At 35.0% G+C, this 24,018-nt stretch overlaps 1 protein-coding gene, 1 long non-coding RNA gene and 1 other non-coding gene across 6 annotated transcripts; 2 read left to right on the forward strand and 1 right to left on the reverse strand.

The window, feature by feature from the left end:
* On the reverse strand, positions 1-7,345 carry LOC112703019 (uncharacterized). 4 transcript variants are annotated; one of them, XM_072199463.1, is made up of 14 exons: positions 6,961-7,345; positions 5,633-5,818; positions 5,291-5,310; positions 4,994-5,063; positions 4,487-4,683; positions 3,862-3,937; positions 3,650-3,733; positions 3,486-3,565; positions 3,162-3,288; positions 2,895-2,954; positions 2,742-2,792; positions 2,503-2,661; positions 2,028-2,160; positions 1-404 (listed from the first exon to the last, which is right to left on the reverse strand). In XM_072199463.1, exons 4-14 carry the CDS (start codon positions 5,045-5,047, stop codon positions 244-246), a joined length of 1,182 nt encoding a protein of 393 aa, XP_072055564.1. In that variant the 5' UTR covers positions 5,048-5,063; positions 5,291-5,310; positions 5,633-5,818; positions 6,961-7,345; the 3' UTR covers positions 1-243. The 4 variants fall into 4 exon arrangements, with proteins under 4 accessions (XP_072055564.1, XP_072055565.1, XP_025610091.1 ...); XM_072199464.1 differs by lacking the exon at positions 6,961-7,345 and adding an exon at positions 6,711-6,843; XM_025754306.3 differs by lacking the exon at positions 5,291-5,310.
* On the forward strand, positions 7,087-23,435 carry LOC140174483 (uncharacterized). Its single transcript, XR_011863996.1, has 2 exons — positions 7,087-7,549; positions 20,900-23,435. It is a non-coding gene; the product is annotated as an uncharacterized lncRNA (long non-coding RNA).
* Positions 11,636-11,743, forward strand: LOC112704463 (small nucleolar RNA R71). The gene has a single exon (XR_003155087.1). It is a non-coding gene; the product is annotated as a small nucleolar RNA R71 (small nucleolar RNA).
* Positions 23,436-24,018: the final 583 nt, after the last annotated feature.

Genomic DNA, 24,018 nt, shown 5'->3' on the forward strand with positions numbered 1-24,018 from the left:
TTTAGTTCAAATGAAACTGTAAATGTACTAGTATAAATTTCAATTAAATCGTGAACATACTATTATGTACATTCGACCTCACATTTCTTATAATTAAGAACAATTCAATAAATAACTAATACATATAACTTGCTAAAAACAATGTGAATATTTCCAAGATTACTTCTTGTGTTGAATTTTCAAATGCTATCTTTGTATATTAGTTAGAGATGAAGTAGAACGATCATGTTGATGAACACACGGCTAAACTAGCAGCGGTGCTGTCAAAGATTTTGAAGGGTTGTTGAAATCCATAGTGCAAGTTACTGCCACACCAACTAGTGCACATAATGCAGGAACAAGACCCAAACCTAACCTTGTAACTGAAAGGACCATTTGTGTTCCTTGGAGCTGTGGAGACACATCTGCATTGTGGTCAATTAACACTGTCAAAATACAAAAATTGTATTTGTTTCGGCTGGCTTCAACAGCTGCTTTTTTCTTTTCTTCTAGAGATAAAGAACTAAAAGAATAGCCTCTAAGAAAATTCAATTTAATTTCTAATCTAACCACCCCAGAAAAAAAAGTCCACGTCAAAAACTCGTCACAGGCCTCCAAATATTGTTACATGGGCCACATGTGATGTTATGCATAGCACCCGACCTAAATTTCCGTTTGGATCAGTTTCCACTCTATGCAGCCAGGCTATTTCACATGGAGGACTTCCCATGTTAAATAACATAGGGGTTAGATAGGGAGGGTGATAGGAGGGTACCACAAGGTGTCCAAAGTCCTACGTTAAGCTCCCGTTTCGAAAGCTTCAAAAGCTATTTTTTTAGACTTTTGATTTATGAAAAATCACATTAACGGTATTTGGTATAATTTTTTAAATATGCCTTTAACTTTTCAAAAAATTGTTTAAGAACTTTTGAAGAAGTAAAAAAATTTGACTTCTCTTCTTCTCAAGAGCTATTTTATCACTCTTATTTAGTATATAACTTTAAAACAAGTACTTTTATGATAATTTATTAAACACAAAATAACTTATTTATAAACTATTTTTAATATAAATCCTTATATTTTAAGCTTTTTTTCCAAAAGAACTTAATTAAGTGGTTTACCCAAAGTGGCTCTTAAGTATTGATGATTGCTAAGGTATCTAAAGTTTGATGCTAATTTACCAAAAAATGTTAAAACTCGATATTTAATTTAAAAAGTATAAAAATAAATAATTTCTAAATATTTGATATTTGTTTTAAAAGGTAAATTTGGCAATTTTCGCAACAAAACAAAAGGCGTCATAAATTGGCCTCAAGTGTTATAGGATGCTTGTATTTTAAGAAGAATAGTTCTTTTGTCTTAACAACTACTCTCTCATTTTCAAAATACATATCGCTTCCACTTTTTGGGTTTATTAAACAGTTAACATATCTAGATAAGCCTTTTGTCAAGGGTGAATTACGTGGTAAAGATGTAAGTTTACAGATGTTCTCTTTTATGTGATGAAAGAGAGATTGAAAATATTAGAACCCACATTTTGAATATTAATAAAATAATAAAAAATAACTATAAAAAGAATTTTTATTCTCTTTCTATACAGTCTCAATCTGTATAGTAGAGTGCCCCTATATTGTCGAGATACATTAACTTTTCAATGAACCCAAAAAAGTGAAAGCTACACTTATTTTGAAATGGAGGGGTAACTTTTAAAGTGTGGTTCCCCACCTTCCATATGTACTTGATAGGTTCAACTTCTACCATAGTCAGGACAAAACCCCTTTGAGGAAAAATTTCCCTGTATGTTTTAACAAAAATCATGTTTGACTGAAAATGGAAGATTTTGTGCACTCTAAGTTTGAGCTTGGACATGCTAACTCTATGAAGAAGAATATAATAAGAGCATAGAAAAGTTTAAGCCAGATATGTTGTATCCTGCTATTGCAGATAGCAAGAATCTACTTAAATTTCATTATTGCTTCCCATCGTCCAGTCTAATAGGAATGGAGAGAAAGAATTATCATAAGATAAAATAAAATTAACAAACTTACTTTGATATGACTGAAGAACATATAAAGCAAGCCCGCATGAAATTTTGTCCACAAAGCTCAATGATCCACAAACAAATGCACAGCCATTAAGGTCCTCACCAATGAGAAAATTTTGCATGCTTACTGCAGTCACCTATTAAAAGAACACCAATCAATAATTCAACATATTTATATCTGATAAACAAATCCTTATTAATTTGAAGTTTGAACCAACATAGAAGGAATTTATGACAGGGTGCTATTATTGTTAAACTTCAGCATTTGATTTTTCCTCTTATTGACCAAAGTAGTTATGTCTACACCCTAAAGCCTACATTTTTTAAGAATAGAAACTGGTAAATTTACCTTACATAAAAGTAATAAAGAAAAATAAGGCTTCAAAATTGCATACATAAAATAAAATAAAATAAAATAAAATAAAATGGACATTTCTTTTTCTTTTGACAATTCGAATAAGTAGAAGATCTTGCCATACCGTCATCAGAGCATTTGCTATGCCAATAAATACTGATACTATGTACATCACATAACTCATATTTCTTGTTAAAAGAAGGATCACGGCACCGCAAAAAATCCAAAGAATGCACCCAGCAGAGTAGTAGGCCTTCAGCCTTCGACCGGTCCATGCAATCTCCTAAAATAATAATAATAATTTTAACTATGGAAATGTAATATAGTACAATATAATCAATAGAACTTATTTAGTATGCAAACCTGTAATGCAATAGATACAGCGAAACTGCATATGTATATAATAGCAGGAACCTAATTCAATTATCATCAAACAATTGTTATTTACTACAACTTCAAATATATAAAGATCAACAGACTGAAATGAATTAAAAATGGGCTAAATTTCTCATGTACCAAAGCTTTGGCTGATTGGGCCATATGTAGGTCATTGATGACAAAGAATGCAAGATATGCCTGAAATAGAAGCCATTTTGGTGTCATAAGTATTCATGTTATGTTTCATAGGAAATCTAAATGCCAGTATTAAATTTCAGTTTCCTTTTAAATGTTTCCTGACTATGCGTTCCCTTCATACCCAAACTTGCAGCAAAGTCTATAGATTTCAAGCCTCTTCTCTTCCGACGAGTAAATAAGCGAAAAATTGTTAGTTGTTGTGCTAACCTGTGAAACGTTGAGAACTAATCTCGTGAGAACATAAACAAGAGCAACCTGATAATACAAAACTCTCTTGAACCAATAGACCCATGAAATCCTAGCATGAACTGATCCATGTACACCAACCTTCAATCTAGGAAAATAACAAAAGAGAATTTCTCAGTTTTTCAACAAATAATGGCCTAAATTGATCAAACAACAACGAACAACTACAAGATCTTAACTCTGTAGAAGTTTGATTATTGCACAATTTCCAGTGATAATATTAATGTACTACTAGAAACAACAGAAAGCTATGATGATAAACTGTAGTTAAGCCTACAAGCACACCTGGGTTCTTTGGTTGCAAGATGAAATATGCCAACGAAGCAGCAGCCAATAAGAATTGACAGATATGCAATCCAACGGTACTGCTCATTTGGAATAATAACAAAGTGATTATGCTTGATGTCAGCTACTAATAGATGGATACAAACAATTACCAATACACATACCTGATTTTCAACACCAGCATATGTTTTCCCACTAATGACACTGAATAATATCAACGCAACTCCATAAAGGCTTAGGTTGGCAACCTTGAATAGATACAATTTATATAAACTAATAATTCATAAGGATGTCAAACTGGATGATTTAATATAAATCCCTCCCCCAACCAAAAAAAGAGGGATATGTAGCATAAGGAAGATGATGAGAATATTACCATGGTAAAAGCATTGCGACAGCTAGCTAGTGCCACTCTGCTGGTAGAGTTCAATGTGATGCAAGTAACCATGGACCTTGAAGAAAGCAATTGAAGAATTTATAAAATAATGATAATCTTGGTATCCCACTTAGGGAAACGTTTACATAACCATTAACCCTGTTGAGAATTGCATTAGTGATTGCTTCAACCAAGAAACTTATGAAATTGGAGTGTTCATTTAGATTAATGTGTTTGGAAATACACATTTCATGTCATTCTTAGACTTATTTAATGAAATAATAGCCACCACAAACAATTAAGCTGCTTAACAGACATCAGAGAACCAGTATCATTTGTTTTGTCCCCATGAAAATTTTCGTGTGTGAATAGTATGTATTTAATTTAACAAGAAAAATCAGCTAATCTAAATATTTTGACAATGAATTTCCAAAAATATAAATAATTCAAGGATGCAAGGATATCCAAATCTCTAGTCTATATTGCCAAGAACAGAGCTAAGAACACTTTAAAGATGAAAGCACCAGCCGACTGCTTTTATTTTGATGTTTGTAACTGAAGGACTATATTCAACTAGAAATAAAAAAAGTAAATGAAAAGAAGGTAAATATGTGGAAATTATTACATGTGTGAAACCTGAGTAGCAGCCCAGCCTACATTGAAGATTGCTGCAAATACACTGTAACTGGCAGTTTCGAATGTTTTAGAGTTGGAACCGAAGATTTTACATGGTAGACAACCTCCAAAAACAGAAGAAAAAGAAACAGCCACCAATATGGATCCGGCAGCATGCCAAATCTTGAAATGCCCAAATCTGTCTATCTATAAAGCAAGACAACAGAAACAAGCATTTCTATCAATACAAGATCTCGAAAGCATATAAACCTTGGTAAAAATGCAGATATCAAATAAGCAACAGGCAGATATACTCGGATTACTTCCCCAAAAAATCCACATTATCATGAATATTAAGACAAGGAATTTGGATGAAAAGGAATTGAGAAATAATGAATTTAACTACTTTATGAAATAGTGATGGTTTACAAGGATGATTTTAGGCATATGTAGAAACCAACAGCAGCATACGATATATTTCTCAACAATGAAGGAAAATATGTGTCCAAGACATTACCAGTTCACCAGCAAATATGGTGGCAAAACCATCAGCCACTTGACCTGAAAGCATCACAACCGCTGCATCCCTATGAAATGGGGAAAAAGAAATTTCAAGTACACAAAATAAGAAACTATGACAGATTCTGTCAAAGATATTAGAATAGAAAGCTTTCTCAAGTTATTGAAAATAAAAAATGTTATGCAACTTTGAAAATCATTTGTCGTAACATCAACATTCCAACATAATGTGCCTCTTGCAAAAATGTTTCTTGTAAATGTGTATCTGTAGTATGTTCACAGGTTCATGTCCCACCTCAACTCGAACAGTCATGCCTGAATCAGGCCAAACGCATTAAGTTATTATCTATTATCAATTTACAGTATTGGAACATTTGCTGCTAAAGTTTACAAAAAATGTAATTGTGCATAAATTATTTGTGTTCTACAATCCACTAAATCAATTTGATTTTGCAAATCAGTTCAGATCCATGTTATTATTAGGCTAGATCCTGACAATTGGACTAGTGAAATTCTAATGCCAACCATTTATATCATACTTAAATAGAATATCAATTAATACAATTTTGCACAAAAGATAACTATACTCTTTGACATGTCCAAGAAACTAAATAAGAATAACAAAAGGTTATTGCACCTTGGTGAAAGTCCAATATCCGTCAAGAACAATAATAGATAGGTGAACCAACAAGCAGCCGTAATGTCATTAAGCATGTGTCCCATGCCATAATAGAAGACAGGCCATCTTCCTAAGGGCTTAGTAAATGAGTCATCTTCAATGATAGTACCCATGACGAGGGCTTTGGTAACTGCAACCACAAACCTGAAAGGTATAAAATGAAAATTTTCATTTGCACACTTGCAAAATTGCTTTTTCTTTCTTTTTTTTTTTTTTGGATTTGCGCCAATTTTGAATAGTTTTTTCCTCTTCTTTTTTATTTGTCTTACGCTAAAACCTTTTCTTTTGAGATCAACAAAGGTTGACCTCTAGACCTTTAGATCATAAAAATTCCACTACCCTTGTCATGGAACCACTTGTCCCAGAAGCTTAAAGGTACATAAATGGTTATATTTCAATCAATGTATAACATCATATTGTTTGTTAAGGAACCTTCCTACTCAAATGAATGAAGAAAAGAACCCTAACACAGTAACAGTTGAGCCTCTATCACATTGAAGACTTAGTAAAGAAAATCAATGAACTGTAACAAGCTATAATGTTCCAAATGCAGTCGAAAAAATCCAAGCTATAATCTGGCAACATAATAAGCATCCAACAAAAAGAAGGTAGGGCTTGTAAGCACAAGAACAAAACAGATGTACAAAACTGCCAAATGCCATACAAAACTAGAGTCTATAGAAGATGCTTATATCTATCTTCAGACAGATGTACATTATGACAATAAACACAGCATATTTGAAATATTAACAAGAAGATAACAAATTTGTATCCGGGGTCCCAATCATACCCCTCTCCCTCTGCCCCACCAAAAGAAACAGAAGGAAGTTTCTTGTAATAGAGCCAAATCACAGCATTTTTGTACCAAGTTTCTCACTTTCTCTTTCCAAACTCAAATTCCTTATATTGCCACACTTTCCCCAAACTTACTCCATCAATTAAATACACCACCTTGCAGATTAAGTTAAAAAGCATCATATCTACCAGGGTTAGAAACAGATCATATCACATATTACCCCAAAAAAAATTGCTTTACCTAGAAAGCAATTCCAACAACCGCCACTGAAAATGAAATCATACTTTCAAATTTCAAAACATAGTCACAACTCATAAAGCACTGAAAGAAAACCAAGTTGCAGGAAATTCAAATTTTGCAAAACATCAATCACATGAAACACAAAATCCGACACATGCAGAGAAGAAACAGAAGGTGGGAGAGATATTTCTAAATCAGAAAACTAAATTGATGATGAGATGATGGAGTTTATGATTTGATAACTACTTACCGAAAGAGAGAAAACGTGAAGGTCAAGCAAAGCAAAGCACCACATCAAAGACGCGCTTCCATAGTGATAAAACTCACCGTCAGAAAACCAAGTTGGATATAAAGGCTCAGAGAAAAAACAAAACACAAGAAACCAAAGATAATAACAAATATATCACTTTTTTTTCTAAATCACATGGTCACAATTTTCAAGGGGATATCTTTCTATGACATATCCGACATCATCCACCACAGCATATCTATCCTCACAGGCTCACAGCACGTAACTGGAATTTAAAAAAACATTAAATAAATATCTTTTTTTCTGTTTTTGGAAGATAAAAACTATATAATATGGCTGTCACTATTGAAAATTCAAGTTTGTCGTTGGCTCTCTTCTTCTTTCTGGTTGCGTTATTGAGTCGTTTGGGCGGTTGAGTGCAGAAGTAGTGTGCTTTTCTGATCAGTGATCAGTTGGTGGGAACCAAATTGTGTTCCAAAGATTGTGGAATGACAAAAATGTCCCTTAGTGGGAAGCGGCTGCTATGGCGTCATCAGCATCAACGGCCACGTTGTGGCATGAAGGGACAGCTGCCCTTTTACATGATAAGGTACTTCTTGCCCAATTGGAAATTGGAAAGTAGAAATAAAAATTAAAAATTAGAAATTAGAACTTACGATGCATTTAAGAAGCAATAACTTTATGAGATTGATATGAGATATTTTTGTATGAAATGCTATTAATTGATTTGCGATCATTTTACGGGATTTGTTACTTTACTTTTAAGAATACTATGATGATATAAATACATATAATCAACTTTGATTGTATTGGTCAAACAGCTATCTCATTTATATGTTTACATAAATGTCAAAACTTTGACTTTATTTTATATATATAATAATTTATTAATAAAAAATAAATTATCAAATAAAATTTTAATTTATGATAAATTAATTTTTAACTTTTCAAATTTAACGTTTCATAGGCAAACAAAACGTCATAAAAGTATAATTAAAGCTATAATATAATACAATAATAACTAAAGTAAGACTGAAATTATAATTTTAATTATCTTACTAAATTAATGTATTATTTGTAAGAATGGTAACTTAAAGGTAAAAAAAATATATATATTAAATTAATAAATAACATAATATGTATTATTTTTTTATAAAACAAATATTAAAATATTAATTCAAATATCATAATTAATTTTTTATTAATCTATTTTATTCAATACACTAGACATAATATATACAATGTCAAATTAAATCATTAAACAACACTTTAACATTATTTAATTTAAATATTTAAATGTTATCTTATTTATAAAACAGAAAGAATAAAGTTAGCTAAGAAACAAACAACTACAAAAAATAGTCTGAATGTTGTCCAAACAATACTTTTGGTTTGTTGTCATCAAATACTAATGGTATGAAATATGATTAGTGTTTTGGACAATGAGAAAATGACGTTATTAGCTAAACGGCTAAGTTATTAAAATTAATAAAGTCATTAACTCACGAAATTGTCAAATCATACATTAAATATAAATATTATTAAAGGCATTAAATATATAATGACAGTTATATTCGTATTTTTGTTGTGATTACGAGCTTATGAAATCAGGAGTTTGGAGATTCTAATTTGAGCGGACGTCAAAACTAAACTGAAAAAGTTACTTGTAAGATATTTCAATGCTTAAGTTAATAGTGTTCAGAGGAGTTAGTGTTTGTTAGACTTTACCTGATCAAGACTCATCCCTTTTTCGTCTTTCAAATTTGCGACGTTTGTTATCATGTCGTGGTGACCACCTCTATCTTTGAGGTGAGTGTGAACGTCACTGATTGTTATCTTGTCGTTGATCAGAAACCTCTTTTGTGCTTTTCTTTTCACGTCTATGATCTTCATGGCCCATGGCCATGCGGCTTTGAGACCGGGATTGCCTCGATTGTGATCGCTTTTCCAAGTGACGTTCCAACTCTTCCTGGCAGCATTCTAATTCTTGCATTCTATGACGCATTTCTTACATGGCATAAACGTAATCGTTCCCTAATCCAGCGAAGTGATGAGTCCCCGTGTTCTGAGTTTCGACATTATGGGCTTCAGCATTCTACACCTCACGGTGTTCAAACCCTGGCGGAACTTGATGTTCTTCATTGGTAGGAGGGTGACATCTGTTTCTTGCCCATCATCATGGAATCGCCCTTTAAAAGGAGTGATTGGGTTGATTACCGAATGAATTTTCTTATCAACCATGGTTTAGACAATAATGGATCCCCACAGACGGCACCAAATGTTCATACCTTCTATTGTGGTTACGAGCTTATGAGATCAGAAGATCGGAAATCCTAACTTGAGCAACGTCAGAACCAGGGCAGGAGGGCTACTTGCAAGACATTCCGATGCTTAAATCGTTAGTGTTCACATGAGTTAGTGTTTGTTAGAGTTTACCTGTTGAGTTCCCTTTCCCTTTATTCCTTTTTACTGCCTTTAATATCTATTTTAATGCCATATTTTGATAGTTTTTTGGGATTACGACTTTATTAGTCTTAATGATATACCCGTTAATTAGTAACGTAGTATTCTCATTTAACCATGATTATGAATGCTCTGATCTTGTCTAGAAAAGGTTACATCGGAGAGATGTAATAAAAGAAAAAATGGGAACTCAGCAGGTAACGAACTCTCCACTGTATCACCTGAAATACTATTTACATAAGCATCAGAGTGTCTTTATAGGTTGCATTCCCATCCTGATTTTAGCGTCACTTAGGATCTCCGAATCTACCTAGTTCGTGACTTTAGCACTTGGACGGACATTTGACGCCGTCTGTGGGAATCCTACGAAGTTGGAATCATGGTTGATAAGGACATGAGAATCCAATCTACTATTCACACAAAAACTCCTCTCAAGGAGATCCAGCATGAGCATGATGGAGAAGAGACCGAAGTAACTCCAGATCCCAATGAAAGGGACGTCAAAATCAAAGCCCCAAGGATACGGCCACCAAGATGGCCAGAATGTTGGAGGTCGACCTTTCATGAGACTTGGGAAGATTACGTCCATGCCATGCAGGAGATGCGACATTGAATGCATGAGTTGGAGTGCCAATTCGCAGAACGATCCCTGTAACGGCCTAGTTTTTGGCACAACGTAATTTTTCGAAAAGCCTAGTTAACGCCAGCACCTCACTACGTTATCAGTTACTAGCTAGCGAAAATTTTATTTTCGAGCCGCTTTGGCTAGGAGTTTTAAAATTCTGATTTTTGCAGTTAGAGTCATTTTGATAAGCCAGACTCAAATCTTGAGAGAATAAAGCTAATAATATAATAACCGCGCCTAAAAACTACTGGCACTCTCCGATGAACTTAGTTATGCTAATTTATCATCATATCTTTTATTTTCAAGATAATCACGTTACTAGTATCATTTATACTAGTAGCTCATAAGGAGTATAATTATTAGTGATATAATTTTTCTAGATTTAGTAATTATCTCCTTAATATGTTATATTTATTAAATCGGGTGACTAATCACCTTTGAAATTTGGGTCATGTTGATTTCGGCCACCTCCTGCTTGTTTTTCCTCTCTTCGTACATGACCTGAGAGCTACTTCCTGCTTTTCTTCTTTTCTTTATACGTAACTTGGAAAGAGAAGAACAAGAGAGAAAGGTTGAAGAAAACTTCATAACATGGAATATTGTTGTTTTTTATTCTCCCTTTTCAATATTTGTAGTAATGGAATTCTGGGAGTGTATGCTTTCTCCTTTGCATCTTCCTTTAGGATTTGGGGTGGTGGTGAATGCACATCTTCTGCTGGCCTCTTCTCCTCCTCTAAGGGTTCCTCATCTTCTTTCCTTATTATAGCTTCCTTGCCAATCACCATTCCACTTCTCAGATTAATGGCATTGTACTCCCCTCTAGGATTTGGTATTCTGTCACTTGAGAAGGAGTTTGTGGGTTTCTTTGTCAATTGCTTAGCAATTTGACCCACTTGTACCTCCAAATTTCTTATAGAAGCTTCTTGATTCTTAAAGTTGGCTCTTGTCTCCCGCATGAAGTCTTGAGTTTGTTGAACAAATTCTGCAGTTGACTTAGTCAAGTTGTTCAAGATGAGCTCGAGAGAAGAAGGCTTTTGAGGATTTTGTGGCTGTGTCAAAGGTGCTGATTGTTAGCATGGAGTATTGAAATTCCTCTGTCCTTGATTCTCCCACCCAAAGTTTGGATGGTTCCTCCAATCTGGGTTGTATGTCTTTGAGAATGGGCCATTTTGTGGGTTCCTTGGAAAGTTTCCCATATAGTTCACTTGTTTAGCAGAAGGTTGGTCATCCTTGAATAGTTCACAATCTTTATCCTTATGAGCTCCTCCACGCACATTACATGTTGTGACTTGTGTTCTCACGGCTGAGACTTGCATATGCCCCACTTGTTTAGTGAGTGAGTTGATTTATTGTGACATGGCTTTGTTTTATGTTAGAAGTGCATCTAGTGTGTCTAGCTCTATCACTCTTTTTTATAATGTTCTATCGTTGGCATACATGTAGTGATTGTTAGCCGCTGTCTCTATCAACTCTAAAACTTCTTCTGGTGTCTCCCAATGCAAGGATCCTCCAGCTAATGAGTCAATTAAGGTCTTGAAAGCATGGGATATTCCATCATGGAATGTTTGAAGTTGTAACTACTCAGAAAATGCATGATGAGGGCATTTTTTCAACATCTCTTTGTATCTCTCCCATGTTTCATAGAGTGATTCTCCATCCTTTGGGGTGAACGTATGAATATCATTCCTCAACCATGCTAGCTTTTGTAGTGGAAAACATTTGGTTAGAAACTTATTCACTATATCATCCCAGGTTGCTATGTTGTCCAAGGGTTGAGCTTGTAGCCACTGTTTGGCTCTATCCCTTAGGGAGAATGGGAACAACCTAAATCTTATGGCTTTTGGTATTTCATTGCTCTTGATTGTGTCGTATATTTGTAGGAAGCTGGATATGTGCATGTTCGGATCTTCTTGAGGATTGCTGCTGAATTGGTCTTGCTGTGCCAATTGGATTATTGAAGGTTTCAACTAAAATTATTGGCTTTGATAGTGGGTCTCACTATGTTGCTGCCACAATTGTCAGTGATGGGATTGGTGAAGTCTCCAGGGTTCTCCTTGCATCGTTTTATCCATTGGCCATATTCTTTTCTTCTTCTTTTTTAGCTCTTGCTTTCTTTCTTAATTGGATTAGAGTTAGTTCAATCCCAGAATCGTAGTAAAAAAGTTCAAGATTATCACTCCCTTGCATACACAAAGAAATAAATCAAAGGTACATATAGTAAAAAGAAAACTAAAAGAATGAAACAGAATAATAAAATGAAAGAGTAAAAACAAAAGTAAAACAGGATCTAATTTAGAGATTCAACCCAACATATGTTGTCAATCTCAGCTAATCCTTGGCAATGGCACCAAAAATTTGATGAGAAAAAAATTAAAGCTTATGGATACCGGCAAGTACACTGGATCGTTCAAATAATACCATGGTGAGTGGATATTGTTCCCACGAGTTAAATTTCTAACTAGATAAAATAAACCTGGATTAATGAGAAGTTGTATCTTTGCTGAAACTTAAAAGTGTTTGAATGTTGAATGCTAAAGAGCAGTGAATGTGAACTTGAATAGGAGACAAAACAATGATAGAGAGTGTCAAGGATTTCGGAGATGTTTAGTTTCAAGAAGATTAAACCTTGTTCATCTATTTTGATGCATGCAATGATCTTACTGAATCCCGATTTCTTGGTTCCTCGGTTTATCTTCAATTAATCAACTGCCAATTTCTTGGTCAACCGATTAATTAAAGAGGTTTAGCACAGTTCTGATTCAATTTCAAATAAGATTCAAAAGGAGATCTTAGGTTAAATTATATATCACGTATTCAAGCTAGTCCTAGGCGATTGAAACTTGTAAGAAAACATAATTTTCAAAAGTTGTTCTAATCCAAATTATATGTCACTTATTCAAAACTAGAGTGATTGAAAATTATGTGGGGTCATACACTCTTTGAAGCACTATTCCTAGTCAAATAAAAAATTCATGTAAAAGAGTATTCAAGCTATAATTCAAATATTAAAATTTTCAAAGTAATACAAGAATTCAAAACGAGCTTAGTATATCTTCCAATACCATTAATCATTTAAAGAATCAAGAACGAAAACCTCAATCATGAGATAGATCAATGCAATAACTCAAAATAAAATAAAACTTAGATTAATAATTCATAAAAAACATAAACAGAGCTCCTAACCCTTTGACAAAGGAGTTAGTGACTCATGGAAAATTGAAAACACAGATGAAAAAAACTATGCATCAGAACTAAGATGTTCCTCTGTGAATATTCTTCACTTATTTATATCCTAAGGTTACTTGATATTCAAATTCAAAAACTAAATCTTATTTTTATGAGAATAAGATAACTACTAACAATAATTCAAATCCTAAGACTAAAACTGAATAAAATCAAATTCAAATAAAATCCTAATAGAATCTTCTGAAAGAAAAATTGCAATTCTGAGAGTGGGCCTTGTTGAGATACTTGTTGGCATAACACTTGGGCTTAGTGGCATGTAATGTGGGCTTGGATTTGAGTTTGGGCGTTACATGCCCTTAATGGCGTTACATACTATTCCTTTGTAACAGTAGGGGCGTTGCACGTCCTTGGTGGTGTTGCCGCCACCTTCAATGTCCTATAACACCCATTTAATGGCATTACACACCATGTCTTATTAGCTTCTAGGGGCTTCATGGATTTCAAGGCGTGGCACACACTTAGTGGCATTGCAGGCCAAGCCTTGTATTGCTCCCAGGTGTTGATGGCGTGATACGCCATAGGTGGCATTGCATGCCACTCCCAATCTTCCTTCAAGGCATTACACGCCTATCCTTGTGTTGCATGCCACTTAAAGCTTCCACGAGGGGCGTTGCATGCCACTGCATGGCGTTACACACCAAGCTTGTCTTCTTGGAAAGGGCATTGCACACCGTGATTGGCGTTACACACCAATGCTTGTTGTCTTGAGGGGTGTTACACGCCACTGCATGGCATTACATGCTAAGCTTGCTTTCATGGAGGGACGTTGCATGCCCATAGAAGTGGCGTTACACGCCACTTTGCTTGCATGGCTTGGAACGCTATGTGCAGGGCTTTGCATGCTACTCCAATTGCTTGCTATTTGAATACCCTTTATTTCCTTCTTTTTATCCTATATTTACTTGAAAAACACTTAGAAAACCTATTATATAGTAAATGATACTTAAAACAATCGGTTTATATGAAGAAATTGTAATTAGTTCCATGAAAATATGAAAATAATGCAGAAAAAACTACTAATGATGCGGATGCATAAGAAAGCAAGCTAGGAATTATCGAGAGAAAATAGATTTTTATAAGCTAAAATGAAGGGGTAATGTTTTTGGTAAATTAATTATTAGTTGATTGTGTTTCTGATTATTGATTAATAGTTGATTGTTTAATGTTTGAAACTAAATGTTTACGTGATGTTTTGACGTATGTTGCTGGCTGAAAACACTAGGCGCTAGGCACCCTCCCACTTGTAAAATTTTGTGTGCGCCAGGCGCCCTCCCTGTGATGCATAATGGGCGTTGGGCACCCAACTCAAAGAATAAGATGGGCGCTGGGCGCCTGCTTTCTAGAACACTTTGGGCACTGAGCGTCCAACCATGCAATTCACGTGGGCGCTAGACACCTTGTTGTTCAAAACCCTGGGCTCTGGGTGCTAGGTGTTGGGCACTAAGCGCCTGTGTTCTGTGACAAAATTTCACGTTTTGAAAGTGCTGGGCACTAGAAGGGCGCTAAGCGCCATGAGTTATGACTCGTGGCATTCGGTATCCATGATTGGCGCTAATTATTGATACGTAAGCATCTTTCCTATCTTTTCTTAGTAAATTTGATGTGGATTGGTTGAGTTTTTATGAGATTTTGGTGTTTTAAATCGTCATGAATGCTACTTTGAGATATATTGCTATTTTGTTGATTACAAGTAAAATTCGGACGAGTTTAACAGAGTTCGTGCAAAAGAAAAAGGAAAAAAATGGTTGCTGTTAAGTTGGCGCTAAATGCCACTACATGGCGTTTAACGCCGCATGCCTCAAAAATCGTACCAGCATTTTGTGAAGATGGCGATAAACACTACGACTCAGTGTTTAGCACCGAGAGCCTCGTAATTTGTGCAATGATTCTGTGAAGATGGCACTAAATGCCACTACCCAGCGATGGCGCTAAATGCCACTACCTGGCGTTTAGCGCTAGGTGCCTCGAAAATTTAGAATTGCATTCTGTCTTAGTGGCGCTAAATGCCACTACTCGGTGTTTAGCGCCAGGCCCGCGTTTTCTAATGGGACCACACGTGCATCAACAATCCACGTAAAGCTTCTTTGGTTTTTAAATTTATTTTTTAATTTAGAAAAGATATTATCATATTTTAGAATTTTAATTTTTTATCAATTAGAATTAGATATAAAAGGAGAAAATATTCAGCCTTTTGGGCTGACTTCTCTTTTTCTTCCTCATTTCACACTTTTACACTTTTTACAACTCTAGGTTTTCTCTGATCCATGAGTAACTAAACCTCCATTGTTAAGGTTAGGAGCTCTGTCTACTTTAATGGATTAATACTATTGTCATTCTACTCTTAATCAATGCACTGCTTTAAAGTCAAGGATTGATTTCGTTCTTTATCCTAGGAATTAGAGTATATAGGAAGATAACTCTTTTTCTATTTGAATTCTTTTTGAATCTTGGAAAAGTTATATCATTAGAATTACATCTTGAAATTAATTCCTCACAACTCCCTAATTATCTAAATTTAATGCGATAGATGAGATATAATCGCCACATTTTTGGGTACTTAGGGTTTGTGTGGCTCATGAACTAGAATTGGACTTAACCTTCTAATTTAAATTAAGTGACTAAGGAATTGGCAATTGATTGGGTTAGAGGAGATTAAATTACTAAGGAATTAGGGTTTAATCACTTAAGGTTTGCCATGAATTGAATCTTTGCATGATTAAAGTAGTTGATAAGAATTGTTAATCCAGAAATTTCAACATCTCAAAAGTCTTACCTATTTTCTCACATTATTTTTACCAATCATTCGCTATTTGCTTTCTTGAACTCACTAATTTACTATTTTATGCTACTTGGAATTCAAAATATTTATTTCAACTTGTCTAACTATCCAATCACTCAACTATTGTCGCTTAGTCCATTAATCCTCATGGGATCGACACTCATTCACCTAAGTTATTACTTGGTACGACCCGGTGTACTTGCCAGTTAGTTTGTGGTATTCAACATTGATAAACCACAATTTTGTAGTTTATCTTATGCTTAATTTTGGGGATTTTATAAAATTTTCTCACATTTATTCAATGAAATAGCATGGTTTTGTAATTCTCCCTAAATTTGTGCTTAAGTGTGAAAACATACTTTTTAGGCCTTAAAATAGCTAAATTTAATTCGCTTTAATTCCATTCGATGCCTTGATATGTTTGTTAAGTGATTTCAGGTTTGGAAGGCAAAGATTGGATTGAAGGAATGAAGGAAAAGCATGCAATGTGGGAGAATTCATGAAGAAATGAAGGAACCGCAAAGCTGTCAATCCTAACCTCTTCGCACTCAATTGATCATAACCTGAGTTATAGAGGTCCAAATGAGGGGGTTTCAGTTGCATTGGAAAGCTAACATCTGGAGCTTCAAAATGATATAAAATTTGCCATAGTTGCCTGACGTTTAAGGATGCGTACGCGTGCATGATGCGCACACATCACAAGATTAGCGTGGGTCCATTTTAGCAACTCGTGGCCAGCGATTTTTGAAGCATTTTGGGCCCAATCCAACTCATTTCTGATGCTATTTAACCCAAGGATTGAGGGGGGAAGGAACCAAGTAGTCATAGTTGAGTTTTCATCATGTTTTAGGGTAGAATTCTAGAGAGAGAAGCTCTCTCCTCTCTCTAGAATTTAGGATAGAAATTAGGGTAAAGTTAGGTTAATCTCTCTCAAATTCATTTTTCAAGTCTTGTTTTTAGTTTAATTCTCTTTACATTTTATTGTTCTATTGTCTCAATCTTCTTAGTTTCTCTTGTTAATTTCCTCATTTTACTCTCTTTTATGTTCATGAACCCTTATTGGATTTACTTTTCTTTTAATGCAATTTTATATTTTCATGCTCTCTTTGATGTTTATCTTCATTGTTATTGTTAATCTCTTGCTCATGATGGTTATGGATTTTGTTAATTCTTGCAATTTGTGATGTTTACTTTCATTGCACTCTAGGTGTTTGATGAAATGTTTTCTCTAGTTTTTGAGTAGTTTTCTTTGCTCTTTGCCTAGGCTAAGGGAATTGAGTGACCTTGAGTCATTGGGTCTCAATGCATTGGTGATTTGAGAACTCTTGGTGATCAATTTGATACCCATTGACACTAACCCACTACTAATCTAATTAGTAGATAGGTTGGGACTTATGGGTTGATGTTGATCAAGCCGTTTGACGTACCTCAAGCTTAGGAGTAGATAATACGTACTTAAAGCTCTTGGAGGTAGACTTAATGAGCTTGGTTCCTCATAATTGTCAATATATGGTTTGTAGACAAGGATGGTGATCTCAATTATCTATGTCTAGCCAAGAGTTCTTTTCTTTATTTTATTAGTTCTTGTTGTTTACTTTCTTGCTTTTATATTTCCTTGCCAATTATAAATCAAACCCCCATGTTCTTTCATAGCCAATAATTAAGCACTTCCTTGCAATTCCTTGTGAGACGACCCGGAATCTAAATACTCCGGTTAATTCTTATTTGGGGTTTGTTACTTGTGACAACCAAATTTTTGATTGGGAGGATTGTTTGTTGGTGTAGAACTATACTTGCAACGAGAATTCATTCATTTGTGAAAATTTTATACCGACACAAGAATTCACTCAATCAAAATGGCGCCGTTGCAGGAGAATTGCAATGGTGTTAAATTATTGGCTATTGTGAATATGTGAATATGTTTGTCTTTTGCTTGTTTGTTGGTTTTTGTTAGGTTTAGGACTTTGTTCTCATTTTTGTTAGTTTTTGTTTTTATTTGTTATAATGAATTCTCATCCTCACTTTGGCTATGAGTTTGGCTCAAATTATGTTGTAAGGAATGGAAACTACAATGGTAACATACATCAAGGATGGAACAATCAAAGATAGGAGTAGCCTCAAAGGATTGATCAACCTTCTTGGCAACAACAATCTCTAGTTTCTTATGGGTATAATTCCAATCCTAATGCATATCAATTTAATAGATGTGGTGATCCTTATTGTAGTTGTCAACAACCACCACCACATGCTTATGAACCCCCTCCTCAACATTGCTATCCACCACACTCACAAGCCCCTTACCAGCAAACACTCCCATACGATCCCAACCCATATCCACCATACCAACCACCTTATGAACCATATGAACCATATGAAGAGCCACCTCCAATGTATGAGAACTCTCAACCACAAGATGAATCACCTCCCATATTTGAACAAATCATGGCTCAACTTGCTAAAATTACTGCTACCTTGGAATCATGGAACTCATGCAACAAATAAAGCATCTCCACGGATGAATGTGAGAAATCAACCGAAGAAATGAGCATGAAGGAGATTTTAGAATCTCAACATGAGGACAAGGAGATAAGGTATGTCTTGCAACAAGTGGAGGAGGAAAATATTGTTAATGAAGAAGAAGTGGTTGAAGACCTAGGCGAAGTTGAACAAGAGGTGAATTTCAAGCTTGAGAATACTTCCACACCAAGTGATGTTGTTAATGAACTTGTGGAAGTTGTTAAGCCTTCTTCCAATGAGCTTAAAATTGATGTTGAGAAGGATAATGCACAACCTCTAAGGCATAGCATGAGTGATTAAAGATTAGAAGAGGTTGATCAAGAGATGGATTCAATCATTGAGAATTTCTTATCTACAATTGAATCCTCACCTCTTGGGCTTGAAATTGAGATCGAAGAAGAAGATGCACAACCTCCCATGCCCTTGGTAAGCAATGAATAAGAGGTTGAATTGGAAGCAAGCTACCAAGAGGAAGAGGTTGAAATTGAGGAAGCTTGTGAAGAGGTGAAGATAATCAAAGAAGAGCACAAGGGAGTGGAACTTGCAAGACCATTGGAGACACCCCTTCCTAAGTGACCATCTAACACAATATTCAAGTGGGTAAAATTTCTATCCCTAAGCTTTACTTTCTCACTTGAATATGGTTTGCTTGAGACGGATGGGCAACTTAAAGCTCTTTGTGGGATTAAGAGCAAAAGAAAATTGATTAGTGGGTGGAAATGCCAATCAAGGTTCCTTATGGTTAGAAACTCAAGGTCTAAGTGCAATGGTTGGTATAGTCCTCAATTGAAGGGGTCTAGGAACATGCTTTGGTGTTTACTTAAGAATTCGAATTACTTGCCACCCAAATGGAATTGTCTTGATCAACTTCAAGACGGGTGTGGTCGGGTATATATGAGGATCAATTTTGGGAGTCCTTAGCTTGTGAAGGATTCCATCAAGACTTGGTGGAACTTATTGGAAATCTTGGAGCACAGTGGAGAACCAAGCATTGGTGGAAGTTTCAAGATGAATTCAAGCACAAGCCACCATAACAAGGAGCTTCCCAAATGTCCAACTTAAGGACTTAAACTAAAAGTGCTAGGTGGGAGACACCCCACCATGGTAAACTCTTCCCATTCTCTTGTAAATATAACCAATGAATTAATTGAGTTGCCATTGTAGGTAGTTTTTCTTATTTTCTATACTCTTATATATTTTGCTTTTATTGATAGGTTGTTTGTTAAATTCATGCTTTGATTAGAGTAGTTGTTGTTAAGTTGTATTTTGCTTGAGGTGTAAAATTTTGTTTGTTTTGTATTTGAAAATTTTTCAGAAACCAAAATGATTGTCGTTAAATTTGATTTTTGATTGTTTTAGAATGCTTCTAGATTAGGAGAGTGCCTTGTTTTTGTTCTAAGCTTCTAATAAAAAAGGGAGACAGGCACGCGTATGCGTGATGTACGCATACGCATCGATGCGTCAGTGTAGCGCCCACACTTTTTTTTCGAGAGTTAGGCCAACTTCGTTCCAACTCTGCGCCCAAGGCACAACTCTCACCCCGCGCGTACGCTCCCTTGACGCGTATGCGCCCCTCACTTCTCTGTAAATCGACGCGCGAGAGTGCTGTGCGCGCGCGCGTCGGTGACTCGACGCAGTTTTAAAACCTGCGCGCCTTCTCTCTTCATTTCTCCTTTTCCCTTCTTTCTTCTTTCTTCTTCTTTCTCCTTTCTTCTTCCTTTCTTACTTTCTCTCTTTCTCTCTTTTCAATTTCCTACTTCTCATTTTTCTTAATTTTCATTTTCTTTCATATGTTGCATTTGCAAATTGCATTTTAATTTTGTTCTTATAACGTGTTTTTAGTTTTTTTTTTTAAATATCTTATTTTAATAATGGTGTTGAATTCTTTTACTCAATTGTTGAGAATTTCTTGGCTAATTTTGGTGCTCTGTGACTTGTTGCATTAATTGTGATACTTGATATAGACACAAGTTTAGTGCTTTAGTGCTTCCTAACTCATTATTCTTTATTTTTACGCTTCATTATCATTGAATTAGGATAGGATCAAATGCTCTCATGCTTACCACTAATCTTGTTTGTGTCAAGTCCTATTTAAACTTAATGCTCCTAAGTGTTCTTCACGCTTTAACCTTGCTCTTGCATCAAGTATTAGTTAATATGCCTTTGCGCAAATTGCTTTCTCACTCACATATTGTAGCTACCATGTAGTGGAGAACCTTACTCTTATTTGGCATTATCCCCCGCCTATGTTCTATTGCTTTGATATCTTTGTTATAGGCTTAATTTTCTTTCTTTTTCTTTCCTTTTAGGATAGCCACCAAGAGGGAAAGGAAAAGCTTCTAAATGGGGGCAATAAACAAGTCATCCGCACAACCTTTTGAAGAAGCTCAACAACTTGTAGCAACCCGTCCACCTTGCTCTTCTTTGCATGCACCGAGGACGATGCAAATTTTTAAGTGTGGGGAGGTCGTCCGACCGATCTCCATGGGTAACAACTTCCTTTTTCAACACCAAATTTTTATTTTCTATGTTAGCTAATTGTTGCATTGCATGATAGGTTGCATGTTAGTTAGAATTTGTACATATTTTACCACTTCTTTTTATGTTAGGTCTACTTTGTTAGAGTGATGATCTCTTTTCCAAGAAACTGTTTTTAGGACACCTTACTAATTTGAAATTTTTTTTTGTGTTGACTTGCTTGAAGAATTTATTTTGGAACATGGTTTTTGAGCTAAGAACACAAGCATATGAGTTTTGAGCCCAAATGTGTGGTTACATCATATAACCACTTATTTTCCATTCTTGTGTGCATTGTTCTCTTTCTATGATTGTAATCTTTGATTTGTTTGAGTCTATATGTCTATTATTCCATGTATACATGCATTTATATGATTGATGCCATCATTTCAAATAGTTCACTTACCCAAATAGTCTTATCTTTTTTCTCCCATTGTTAGCCAACTTTGAGCCTATGCTTAACCCATTTGTTCTTAATTTTAGCACATTACAAGTCTTAAGTGAAAAATAATAAATGTTCCTTGTTTGGATCTTTGATTAGCTTAGGCTAGTGAGAGTGCTTATCATTCAAGTTTGGAAGAGTTGTGAACATTGGGTTGGAATAAAAGGTGTTTTTATATTTTCGTCAAAATTTTGGGAATTGGGTACATACTCATATATTAAATATGTAAAACCATATGCATTGACACATTTGTATATACCTTAGAAAAAAAATGATAAAGAAAAAAAAAGAAAAACTATATATATAAAAAAAGAGAAAAATAAATAAAAAGGGGACAAAATGCCCCACAGTAAAGTACAATAAAAATCAATGCATATGGAATGTGAATTAAAGGGAATGCATGAGTATGTGAAAAAGTGAAGAATGGGTAGTTAGGTTAGTACTCAAATTGTGGTCATAGGTTAGGTGGGAAGTTTAAGTTGATCAAAGATCCAAATTTCGAGCTCACTTGACCATATGCATCCCTACCATTACTCTAGCCCCATTACAACCTATGAATAAGTCCTCATGATGAATGTATGCATGCATTGAATAATTGTTGTTTGTTAGATGAAAAATAAATCATGGAAAGCATGATTATAAGAGAATTGAGTGATCGACCCTATACACTTGAGCAACTAGAGCGGATACACTTCCGGTGAGGGTTCGATGCTCAATTCTTTTTTCTCGGCTTTCATGAGCTTTTCTTCTTGCAAGTCTATTTGTACTTTATTTTGATATTCAAATTGGTAGGATTCATGAATCATCATACTACTTAGCCCTACATGTGCATATGTGTTCTTGGGGATTGATTTACTTTTAACCAAGTAGGTAAAATCATTTTACATTTAGTTGCATTCATATAGATAGGTGCATATAGTTTATTTGCAATGAATAAATGTTCATACCCCTTTTCTTGTCCTTCTTTATTCTTAGCATGAGGACATGCTTGGTTTAAGTGTGAGGAGGTTTGATAAACCCCAATTTTGTGGTTTATCTTATGCTTAATTTGGGAGATTTTATCAACTTTTCTCACATTTATTCAATGAAATAGCATGGTTTTGTAATTCTCCCTAAATTTGTGCTTAAGTGTGAAAACATGCTTTTTAGGTCTTAAAATAGCTAAATTTAATTCACTTTAATTCCATTCGATGCCTTGATATGTTTGTTAAGTGATTTTAGGTTTGGAAGGCAAAGATTGGATTGAAGGAATGAAGGAAAAGCATGCAAAGTGGGAGAACTCATGAAGAAATGAAGGAACCGCAAAGTTGTCAATCCTGACCTCTTCGCACTCAATTGATCATAACTTGAGCTACAGAGATCCAAATGAGGCGGTTTTAGTTGCGTTAAAAAGCTAACATCCGGGGCTTCAAAATGCTATAAAATTTGCTATAGTTGCCTGATGTTTAAGGACGCGTACGCGTGCATGATGCGCACACATCACAAGATTAGCATGGGTCCATTTTAGCAACTTGTGGCCAGCGATTTTTGAAGCATTTTGGGCCCAATCCAACTCATTTCTGATGCTATTTAACCCAAGGATTGAGGGGGGAAGGAACCAAGTAGTCATAGTTGAGTTTTCATCATGTTTTAAGGTAGAATTCTAGAGAGAGAAGCTCTCTCTTCTCTCTAGAATTTAGAATAGAAATTATGGTCAAGTTAGGTTAATCTCTCTCAAATTCAACTTTCAATTCTTGTTTTTAGTTCAATTCTCTTTATATTTTATTATTCTATTGTCTCAATCTTCTTAGTTTCTCTTGTTAATTTCCTTATTTTACTCTCTTTTATGTTCATGAACCCTTATTGGATTTACTTTTCTTTTAATGCAATTTTATATTTTCATGCTCTCTTTGATGTTTATCTTCATTGTTATTGTTGATCTCTTGCTCATGATGGTTATGGATTTTGTTAATTCTCTAGTTTTTGAGTAGTTTTCTTTGCTCTTTGCCTAGGCTAAGGGAATTGAGTGACCTTGAGTCATTGGGTCTCAATGCATTGGTGATTTGAGAACTCTTGATGATCAATTTGATACCCATTGACACTAACCCACTACTAATCTAATTAGTAGATAGGTTGGGACTTATGGGTTGATGTTGATCAAGCCGTTTGACGTACCTCAAGCTTAGGAGTAGATAATACGTACTTAAAGCTCTTGGAGGTAGACTTAATGAGCTTGGTTCCTCATAATTGTCAATATATGGTTTGTAGACAAGGATGGTGATCTCAATTATCTATGTCTAGCCAATAGTTCTTTTCTTTATTTTATTAGTTCTTGTTGTTTACTTTCTTGCTTTTATATTTCCTTGCCAATTATAAATCAAACCCCCATGTTCTTTCATAGCCAATAATTGAGCACTTCATTGCAATTCCTTGTGAGACGACCCGGAGTCTAAATACTCCGGTTAATTCTTATTTGGGGTTTGTTACTTG

The sequence above is a fragment of the Arachis hypogaea genome, chromosome 7 (genome assembly GCF_003086295.3).
Source record: "Arachis hypogaea cultivar Tifrunner chromosome 7, arahy.Tifrunner.gnm2.J5K5, whole genome shotgun sequence".
NCBI classification, from domain to species: Eukaryota; Viridiplantae; Streptophyta; class Magnoliopsida; order Fabales; family Fabaceae; genus Arachis; species Arachis hypogaea.

Excerpts from the sequence above, each read along its gene's own strand:
- LOC112703019 (XM_025754306.3), bottom strand. The coding sequence starts at position 5,787 with ATGGGTACTATCATTGAAGATGACTCATTTACTAAGCCCTTAGGAAGA. Across the intron at positions 4,684-4,993 it reads CCATATTTGCTGGTGAACTG|ATAGACAGATTTGGGCATTT; the intron begins GTAATGTCTTGG and ends CTTGCTTTATAG. Across the intron at positions 2,793-2,894 it reads CCCAATCAGCCAAAGCTTTG|GTTCCTGCTATTATATACAT; the intron begins GTACATGAGAAA and ends TAATTGAATTAG.